Source organism: Otolemur garnettii, unplaced genomic scaffold (genome assembly GCF_000181295.1).
Source record: "Otolemur garnettii isolate 467f Iridium unplaced genomic scaffold, OtoGar3 scaffold00191, whole genome shotgun sequence".
Taxonomy (NCBI): Eukaryota; Metazoa; Chordata; class Mammalia; order Primates; family Galagidae; genus Otolemur; species Otolemur garnettii.
Window position 1 is genome coordinate 2511706 of NW_003852586.1, and position 11127 is coordinate 2522832.

An 11127-nucleotide genomic window follows, 5' to 3' on the forward strand; every position below is an offset into this window, starting at 1 on the left:
TGGTTACAGGGGTAGTTTACCACAGTCCTAATTTTCATAATAAATCCTGAATTTTGTTATTAGAAACAAATTCTGCCAGTTGTTTTCCTTCTGACTTTATTCATCTTTAAGAAAATATCGGGTGGTGCCCGTGGCTCAAAGGAGTAGGGCGCTGGCCCCATCTGCCAAAGGTGGCAAGTTCAAGCCCAGCTCTGGCCAAAAACTGCAAAAAAAAGGAAAGAAAGAAAATATCTGCCAGGTACTGATTCTAAATAAGCATAGTTTCTTAGTCATTCTTTTCAAATAAAATGTCGTTCCATGACAAAAATGATAAGCCATCTTGCAAATCACAACATTGCTCCCCTGTGTCTGCCCAAGACTGGCATCCCACTGTGCAGCCACAGTGCTCATAGGTGCTTCTCATCTTGTCACAGGGAATGTCACAGGGAATGTCATAAAGACATGTATGTGCTCAAGGTCTAAGTTTAGCAGCACTTATAATTTTTCATGTTTTATGCAGGGTATTCTTAAACAAACTTGGATATTTTTCCTGAAAATGTATGTCCCACGGTAAAACACTGATACAATGACTCCTGGTCACTTTGGTGCGGCTGCCTTTTCAGCCATTTAGAGCCTCTCAGGGGTATGCACAGAATTCTCTGAAAGCCGCTGCCCTATGGTAATTACTCTACAAAAAGTCTACATAACCAATGTCCACAAAATAATCTCATCAAGAATCAATCGCGTGTGTGCTCCCGGTGATACAGAAGTTCGTGAAAGACGATGGGAGGTTTCTCACAGGCACTTTGTAGGATGAACTAAAGGAAACCAGGAAAGGATTTCTCCATGGAGGGGTGGAGGTGTTTGGGAAGGGCACTCAAAGCAGGAAAACTGTGTCCAAGACTGACTGAATACGCCATCATGCATTAATCAGGATAGGCTAGATCTTAATGTGGTTAACAAACACCTACATCTCCACAGCTGAACATGTTAAGATTTATTTCCCACCCACAAAGAGGTCAGGCAGATCAGCAGTAGAGACTGGTTTCATATCGCAGCTCTGTCCCTGGTCTCTGTGGCAGGAAGAGCTGCTGCCAGGTCCACTGAGAGTGGAAAAGGCTCCTGCTGGTGCTCCTCGGCCTTCCTCACAACTCCTCAGCGGCTACTCCTAGCACTGACCCGAGAGCACAAGCTGGTGTCTGGAGAGCACGCATGGGGGTCTGGAGAGCACAGGTAGGTATCTGGAAAGCACAGATTTCTCTGGCCTAACCTAGTTCCTTAAAGCAAACCACTGACACTATTTTCTACTCCAATAAAGAACAAATAATTTCTCTTACATCATATAATCCTCCAGAATGACAAGGGTAGGCAGGTTCACACAGCAGCTCCAGATCAAGCCGGGCTGGGAGGTGCCCATCAGCAAGAATTGTTTCTGGCATAGTGATCAAAGCTATGCCTCTCTCTGGGGAGTAGAAGAGAAAAAGAAAGCTAATACTATGTTGGGACGAAAATCCTTTATAATTACACAGTTTTACATGACATAATGCTAAGAACATGAAAGTTAGGAAAACTGCTATGTATTTTGTCCCTACAATATAAAATATAAATATAAAAAAAGACTAGAAAGAAATACAGGACAACAAAATTTATTTTTTAACAGAATTTATTTTCGGGACATTATGAATGATTTTCATACTATAAAGTCTGTATTAAATTTTCCATAATCAACATGGTTATAATCTAAGGTAAATAACTTTAAAAATTCTAATTTAAATGATGCATTTTAATCTTTAGTCATTAAATATTGATAAGAGAGATTCATAAACAGAGTGAGCATATTTCCCCCACCCTAATTTGTAACATGTGGTTTGATATAAAATCTAGTAATAAGATTGAAACTTTTGCATTGAAAAATTGGGAAATAATATGGTTACATAACCACAAAGAGCCACAATCCTGTAATTATGTTTCTTCAAGTTCTAATAGGACATATTTGTACATGATAGATTTATAATGTATTTTTGCTCTCTACAAGTGTGTTAATGAAACGTGTTAATCTGGTTTTCATAAACTGAATCATTTTTAAATTATAAAACAGCTTGATATTTAAATAAAAGTGTTATTTTGAATAGTTTTTGTTTATAAAACATAAATACACTTACACATTCGTTTAAGGATAATAAGCCTTTAACTATTACCTCTGGCACCTGGGCCTCTGGTTGCTCCCGTGAGCAGACCGCGCCGGTGTCCGCCGCTCTCCAGCAGGCGCCACTGTGACCCCGCCCTTGGGCCCCGTGTCCCGCGATGTCGAACTGGTCAACCCCGGACTTTCAGGAAGGAGCTTGCGCAGTCCCGGGAGTGGCCGGCGAGCCGGCCGAGCTAGAATGTCCCCTTCCGATCCCACTCCCAGTGAATAAAGAACAAAAGCCAAGACCGTGTGCACCTGCTCTTCAATTGGCACCAGTTATCAACAGCCCCAGGACAGTGTTCGTGAAGGCGACGATGTTGGAAGGGTTAAGTTTCTGGAAGAAGCATAAATTAAATTAAATTAAATTAAAAAACATTTTTGCAAAGAACAGTATCAAGTTCCATGATAAAGATGTGTCAAGTAATGGATTTTGCTCAAAAAACATCTAGTGGCGAGAAAGCACAAAGTAATACCCGTGTAAACTGTGACAGCTGTCAGGGTCGGGCCAACCCCACGCTGTGCCAGCTGCCTGCTCCGCCCTCCAAATAACTCAGGTTTCCCAAAACTTAGCAATCGCCTGAGGCATGCATGTCCTTCCTCTGTTCATTCATTTATTTAACAGCATTCCTGTTCTTGAAAATTCATCGTCACCTCTAATTTCTCTTTTCTGCCCTGCCCTCTTTACCAAGTCCTACTTCCTAGCAGTCTCCTAATTGTGATTGACTTATACAGTGAAGCTTAACGTTTTCAATCTTACCTTCAAAGTAAGATAATAATCTGAATTATATTAAAATCCTTAGTCTTACCTGTGGGTTCCTCCTTTAGCAACTCAATGGTCAAAATTCTAATTTCTTTCAAAGCCCAGATCAAATTCCAACTAAAAAAAAAAAATACTTGTTCTTAAAAATTATTCTCTCCTTTCCAGTTCCCCAATAGAATATTATTCGTATTTCTGTTGGGCCACTAATCAAAGTCTGTCTTGTATTAAAATAATTTGTGTATGTTTCTTTCCACTTTCCCATTTTTATCAAGTTCTGAGCCAAAAAGCACATTGAGAATAACAGAAGCTTAACATGCTGAGTCCAACAGTACACTGATAATAGAAGCATCTTTACACTGTGCACCAGCTCCGTTGTGTGGGTGTTGTTTATATCCACTGGGAGAGCACAGGCTTACATTTTAAACATTTTAAAGATCTGTATAAGTCCTAAGACTTTTTCAATGATGGGCTATAAAAAGGTATTGTCTTCCAATACCTACTACAATGTTTTCCAGATTAAGATTTGGTTGATGAAGCAGTAAGCTCCTTCTTAATAAACTCTAATAAAAGCCCTTTTCACAAATTCCACTGTTAAAGGAATATTCTTGGACTTTTAAAATAGAATTTTCAGATTATCTCTTATATAAAAGTAAAATTAAAGGGAAGAAACAACCATGCATCTCCAAAAGTAGCTTTTTCTGCTTGGTTCTGCTGTCTTCTTTGACTAAATATTGGCCCTAGACTAATAAAATGTTTTTCTGGGGCCTCTCATTTGAAGGGCTGCTAAGAGTTTTGCAGCAGAAAAGACAACGGATTTGACTGAAATACTGGCATGGGGATGAAAGGTCATTAATGGTTGTGTGTAAAATAGTCTTATAAAAATTCCACTTAGAATCATTCTCACAAGTATATTTCCACATTTACTGACACCTCCAGGCCACTTATAACTCACCCACTCCTTCCCTCCTCTTTCATGCAAATTGATTGCAAAAGCTCAGGTACCTGAATCATAGATTTATAAGAAACATTTGAAGTCACTAAACCTAACTTCTCACCCAGTTGGTAGAAGCCTCACTCTTCATTCCAGCACTACTGACAACAGCCTTTGCCTCACTCAATGCTGCTCATTTCATTTTAGATAACAGAGTTTATAAAATGCACTAGCTTGCATGCAGCTGTTACTTGTGTAATTTTTAGGGAAATTTCCTAGTATGATTTCTCAGCAATGCTGATGGTATTTAGAGGATGGAAGCTATTGCCACTTATGTATTTATTTTTACTTGTTTTGGATTAATATGAGGTACATACAATCAGGTTACATCGTTTGTATTTGTAAAGTAAAGCCAGAGTTGTAGTTGTGACCTTTACCCAGGCAATGTGCCATTTCACCTGTTAGGGCAGTGGTTCTCAACCTTCCTAATGCCATGACCTTTTAATACAGTCCCTATCGGTCACGGCCCACAGGTTGAGAACTGCTGTGTTGGGGAAACTTACCAACTCACCCTCCTTGAATTTGGTTGAGTTTTTCTCTCATGTGAGCACACTGTTGTAAATCTACAGGTTGCAACTTAGTACTGAGCACATGAGATGTTCATTTGTCTATTCTTGTGATACTTAGGAGAGTGTTCTCCAAATCCATCCAAGTTGTAATAAAAGTTACAAAAATCTCTCTCATCTTCTTGTGGCAAATCGTATTCCATGGGGGTACATAGACCACAGTTTCTTAATCCACTAATGTGTTGAGGGTATTTGGGTTGTTTCCACATCTTTGTGATTGTGTGTTGTGCTGCTATAAACATTCAAGTGCAAATCCTTGCAGGACCAAATGGAAGGTCTACTTACAGATCTTTGAGGATTTTCTACACTCCTTTCCATAAAGGCTTTATTTGTTTGCAGTCCCACCAACAATGCAAGAGTGTTCCCTTCTCTCTGCACCCACACCAGCACCTGTAATGTAGGCCATTCCCACTAGGGTCAGGTGATACCTCAAAATAGTTTTTATTTGCATTTCTGTAATAATTGGAGATGATGGGCATTTTTTCCTGAGTTTTCTGGCCATTCATCTGTCCTCATGAGAAAGGGCCTTGGGAAAGAATTTATGAAGACCTCAAAGGCAATCATTTATCACAAATAAATGTGACCTTATCAAGTTAAAAAATTTCTGCACAGCTAAGAACACAATTAATAAAGCGAAGAGGCAACCTTCAGAGTGGGAGAAAATATTTGCATGCTATGAATCAGAAAAAGGTTAATAACCAGAATCTACAAAGAACTCAAGCAAATCAACAACAACAACAAAAAAAGAGGAAACAACCTTATCAAAATCTGGATGAGAGATATTACCACATATTTATTTTAAGGAAATATGTATATATATATGTGTGTATATGTATGTATATAATCTACACATAGCCCAACATTAGTATTTAAACTGCATATACTATGTTTATTGGCATTTGGTCAAAAAAAATAATTCTGCCATAAGCACATTACAAGTACCAAGGTATTGTCATGTTTTTGTAGCATGCCACTGACAGTGCACTTGGGTACTCTCCAGCACACTCCTGCCACATGTCTGAGCCAGGCTGCTCTAAGAAACTTTTCTGGTGATTTTCTGCAGCTGCTCGTCCTAACTTTCTTTCAGTCCTTTTCTCATCGTGGCTACACATGAGATTTTTTCAATTCATGATTCCACCTCAATAAACATTCCTTAAATCCTCAAGGAAAGTAAAAGGGATCTTAATTTTCTCTTGTTTAATTTTTTTAGTAAACACTCCCATTGTCTTCTTTTCCCTCAAGCCCTCCCCTCTTCCTAGAGCCCCTCTGTGGCCTTCAGGTTCCGTATGCCCCTGGCCTACAATGCTGCCAGCACAGCACACCTGCTGTCCCGCTGTTCACGTCATCCGTGCACTGAGACTTGCCTTCCTGGAAGGTCCATTCACTTGTCCTGGCTTTGTCCTCAGGAGTGATGATGCAGTAAGATCAACCCCTCTTCTCCAGATGGCTACTCAAGCACCATTCCTGTTTGTTGGGGGTCAGGAGTCCCAATTTCCCAAATTCAGTGGACCTGGTTCAATTTACATGTCTGAGCTAGAAAGTTCAACCAAGGTATGGCAGTAATTGAAAGTAAAAATAAGTGGAACTGGAAATAAAATTGTAGTAGCACAGGAAGTGTGAATAGAGAGCAAAGTAACCTGCACAAGTCTCAGTGTAACAAAGAGAAATTTTACGTAAGAACACAGAGAAAGCTTAGAGTACCTTCAAACAGAGTCAGGAGTGGGTCCCTATCATGATTGGGGAACGGTGAGAGAGACAGAGTCACAAAGGCCATATGGAGGAACAAACGCCCTCTTTCCCTCTGTTTGAAATTGGCTGCAACTCCTTCACAGGCCTCTCTGAGCTTCCAGACATTATTGCCTTTTTGTATTGGTCATTGATTATTAACTCTTTCCACTAGTCATTGGTTACCTTACATTACTGGTGTGCTTACCTCACACCCATGTTCTTTTGGGGCCTTCAGATTTCCCTGTTCAGCAAGCCAGGCTTTCCTCCTGCTTCTGGTGTCCCTTCTCACTGCCCCTTGTGCCCCTCATTCTGTTACAATTCGCTTCATAGTGTGGAAAGAAATCTGACATTATGTTGTGTATTTGTTTATTCCCCAGCTCTTCTTTTTCAATATAAGCTACCATGAAGGAGAAGATTTGGTGGTGTTCACTGCCGTCACTCCAGCCACCGAGCCAGTGCTTACATGTAGAGGGTTTTGGTAAACACTGAAAAGACAGACAGGGTCACAAATACTAGTTTCTCATGCACACGGCAAAGCAAATCAATCAATTATGCCTCATGCAGCCATTTTTGTCTTCTCAGTGAATAATACAAATTAAAAGAGCATTAGAAAATTCTTTACTTCCTCTTTATAGCCATATTGGCTCTTTGCCTAAAATGAGACTTCTTAGTAAACAATGAGATGCCATTTGATGATTGGGCCTACGGCAATGAGATACATAAGAGGAAACAAGATGCTTTATTCTAGATGGCGACAGCTCAAACACGTGAAAAAGCATTGCTTTGAGACACCAGCACATAGCACAGCTCCCCACTCCAGTGCTCAAATGATAAAGACATCAATCAAACTCCTTCTAACACTCAACAAGTTAAACCTCTAACACATTATTTAAAATTTGGTGATGTGTGTGGTCACTCTGCTGCCTGCTCCTCCACTACCATGTTATGAACTTGTACAATCTTAAGACAACATATGTCATGAGGTCACCTAAAGGTGTAATAGAGACAAAATCTGTTCTAAGAAATCAGATCATCAAAGGCCATATTTAACATTTGGTAAGACACAATCAATATATAGTATTATATCAGAAGATGTATGAATTTTTACTATCAGTGTCACATTCTTTGAGCCCACATCGTGTGCGTTGGTTTCCCTGCCCTTTACTCCAGCATCTGCAGGTCACTGATTGCAGAGGAAAAGTTGATAGCGCCACTAAAATAATTAATGCATCTAAACTTCCCTTTCCCAAAAGTTTGATAAGGTTGTTTTTACTTTATTTTCTTCTTGTAAGAGTGATGGAAATGGTGGCCATGCTTTTCTTCTCCTGAGTCTTGCTGTTACTCTTTAAACACAGCACATTAGCAAGTTTGCTCTGAATATTTGATGTGGAACGCATGGTATGCATTAACATAAGCCCTGATAAGAAGCGGACAAGCAGGTGCACACAGAGTAACCTGTTTAACTCTGTATTCTCTTGTTATTACATCAGAGTTATTTCTGACATGTCTATCAGTAAAAAATCCTAAGCTCCACCTCTTGAAACTCAAGTAAGATATTTTCAGCACTAGTGACTTGAATAGTTGCATGTGTAACTCACTTCCACTCACCACACCGTCTGCTACCGACAGAGGGCTGAGCTGGAACCAGGGAACATGGCGCAGTGCCCCAACCTCCTCTCCTCTCTTGGAGTCCAGCAAATGTGGTCCTCTCCTCTGTCCCTCTTTTGTCCTCAATCCACTAAGTATAAGTAAACCAAAAAAGATCCTTACTACAATTTAAAGCTGTTGTTAATCCTTTCAAATAAAGTGAATGTGATCAGACTCTAGGAGGAGAGGCTAATATAAGCAGATATTAGGACAGCAAACTGTCTAGATTTTCTAGAAAACAGCCTAAGGTAAAAACAACAACAATAGCAAAACAACCTTACTTTATGTGATAAGTTTCTAGGGAAGAAGGACTGAGAAAAAGGGACTGACAGAACAAGAAGGGATGGAGAAAAATGTACGGGCGCATTATCGCCCTGGCCAGAGGCTCACCAAGCTAGTGGGATATCCTTAGAGAGTTTGCATGAGCTTCTGTGTTTCTGAAGAACCTGTCTAGGGAGAGGAAGGGAGAAGAATTTATCCACTTTCCTCCATCAGCCATTGGAAAAAACTCACCCATGGTGTACTGACTGAGACACACTTTGGGGTCACATGTGTACCACCTGGCCCCTCCAGCAGCTGGTCCTGCTAATAGATCCCAAAACAGCACTGACAGCATTCCAGCGGCAGTCAGGTTGCACAGCAAGCCAGTGTATGGAAGCCAGTCGGTGACACTCACACCTGTCCATGAAGTGGCCTCACAGATTGGTGGGCAGGCACCAGCTGGGCAGGCCAGCATCCTCTGTAGTGTCTCCCAGACAGTAGGAAAGCCCCAGGTGAGAAGCAGAGAGACTGAGTTGAAAGTAAGGCAGTATCTTGTCAGGTCTTGTTGGCGACCCCACAAGAGACCGAGAGTAGACAACCCAGTGAAACCCGTGGCCAGGCAAGGGGGGCTCCATGGAAACACGGCCCCACTACAAAGCATTGCAAGATTCCCTCTAACAATGCCTGATCACCTCCTCTGTGGTCACACTGATGTGGCAGGTGCCAGGCAATCTGGGCAATCTCCAGGAGGACCCTGTGGAAAATTATAGTCTGGAAGTCAAGTCATTTCCAAACTGGGTTCAGCCAGTGACCCAAGAGAGCTGGAAGGGAGTGAGATCATGATAAAGGGTTGTAGTTATAAGAAAGAACTATTTCTGGAAATTGAGCTTCTAAAAGAAACAAAAGAATAAGCCATTCTTAACTCTAACCTGTTCAAATTAAGTTCTTTAAAGGTATCTAACTATTTTTTAGTATTCACCAAAATGAGGAAGTGTTACCCAAAGCAAATAGATTGTACCTGCGCCAACCACTGGAAGTGTGAGGCACTGAGACGTGATGAAAACTGCTTGGAAGTAAAAAAAAAAGCTGAATTTCCATTCCAATCCCACACTCACATGATGACCTGAGAAGCCTACTCAGCCTCCTTAATCTCAGTTTGCTCTGTAGTTTAATGGGAAAAGCTATATTCACAGCACTGCAAGAATCAAGAAAACAAAGTACCAAAGAAGTACCAAAGCATTTAATTAAACCAGAAACTACTCTTGAATCATACTTCACACATTTTATCTCCTTAAATATTTACTCTCAACTATGCACAGAGGTCTCTCCCTTCAGCTGCATAACATCACTCACTTGGGTACAAAGCGACTTTGCTAGGTGGTCAAAACTTCCACAGCCATCAGGTCCATGGTCACTCCTCTCTCTCTGTGACCTCTTACTTCATCAGATTCCTGATGGGGTGGTCACTGCAGTCTGTGGGATTCGCTGGACTGGATTCCTTACACTGTTGCCTTACTCCATCTTTTTCTCTCTTCAAATTGTAAATTTATTGAGGGTAGAGAATTTTCTTTTTCATTTTATAGCTAGCACATTATATTTCTCTTCTTTCTTTCTTTGAGCCACAGGCACTGTCCTAATACATTATATTTCTTATCACATAATAAGCAATAAATCCCTGGTGACTCAAATGATATGAGAAAATAAGAAGAAAAAACTAGACTTGGAATTATACAGAATATAACTTCTTTCTTTTCATTTTATGTAATTTCTGCCTATATTTAATTGATAACTTTGGGTTTGCATATACTTGAGTGGATTATATGAGTCTCATATCTTAGATTGCAGTTGTTTGTTTATACAGTTCAATTTGATCATCCCAACTCAGGCATCCGGCACAAAGAAGGAAGAATTGTCATCTTTTGACAAATGAATATATAGGAGACAAATGGGACTTGCTAATAATTGAAATCTGTTAAAAAAGAGATAAATTTTTACTGTCCATAATAATAACAAAATGAAGTACATTGTGTTACTAATGAGTTTAAAATTATGCACATTATTATTACTTTATTTTCCTATTTCTTTTAAGAAAAATACATGATTTTAAAATTATCTATCTGTATAATTTTATATTGGAAGGACAATAAAATTAATTTTAATGCCAAAAAATTTAACCAAGGCGTTAAAAACATTATATAAAGCATGACTGCTCTTGGGCTTAATAATAACACTTAGCATTTAGTAAATACTTCCTGTATAACAAGTGGTGAGCTAGGGTTTAACACTGATTATCATATTTAACTTCTCAGTGGCTTTATAAAGTAGAAACAGGCCTTCTGAGTAATTTACATGGCCTAGTAAAAAATGAAAATGCAAGTCTTCTTATACTTTTTCATTTAAAAATATTTTATAACTTATATAATAGGGATAATAATGGTATATGACTAATAATAATGAATGGCAAAAACAATTTTTGATGTTACATAATGCTTTATAATGTGATATTTTAAATTATAAATTTTTTGACTTGCTTTTCTGGAAACTCATTTATTAGGTTATCAAAATTTATACTTTTACCAACTTCATTTTCTGTTTATATAATTGAAATCAATTTCAGCTGGTTTTGGCAAGATCACATTTTATTTTTTTAAATTTTTATAAAGATGAACTTTTAATTTTACAACAGTTTCAGATTTATGAAAAAGTTATGAAGATGGTACAGAGAGTTTCTATACTATATCTTCCACACTGTTTTTTCTATTCCTAACATTTTATCATAGCATGGTTGGTATAATTAAGCAACTGATATTGCTGCATTTTTGTTATTAAAGTCCACACTTTATTTTTATTCCTTTGGTTTTTATCCACAGATGCCTGTATGTGCTAGGATCTCACTCAGGACACCACCTCATGGTTAGCCATCATGTCGTCTCAGGCTCCTTTTGACTATAACATTTTCTCAGATTTTCCTTATTTCTGATGATCTTGACACTTTTGAGGAGTGCTA

At 39.1% G+C, this 11127-nt stretch overlaps 1 protein-coding gene across 1 annotated transcript in view; it reads left to right on the forward strand.

The window, feature by feature from the left end:
• The first annotated feature begins 2283 nt into the window (after positions 1 to 2283).
• The window catches only part of TMPRSS11F (transmembrane protease, serine 11F), a 74280-nt gene continuing 65436 nt past the window's right edge, over positions 2284 to 11127 (forward strand). The window contains exon 1 of the mRNA XM_012812140.1: positions 2284 to 2492. Coding sequence (XP_012667594.1) covers positions 2284 to 2492 — 209 coding nt within the window. The remainder of the gene's footprint in view (positions 2493 to 11127) is intronic.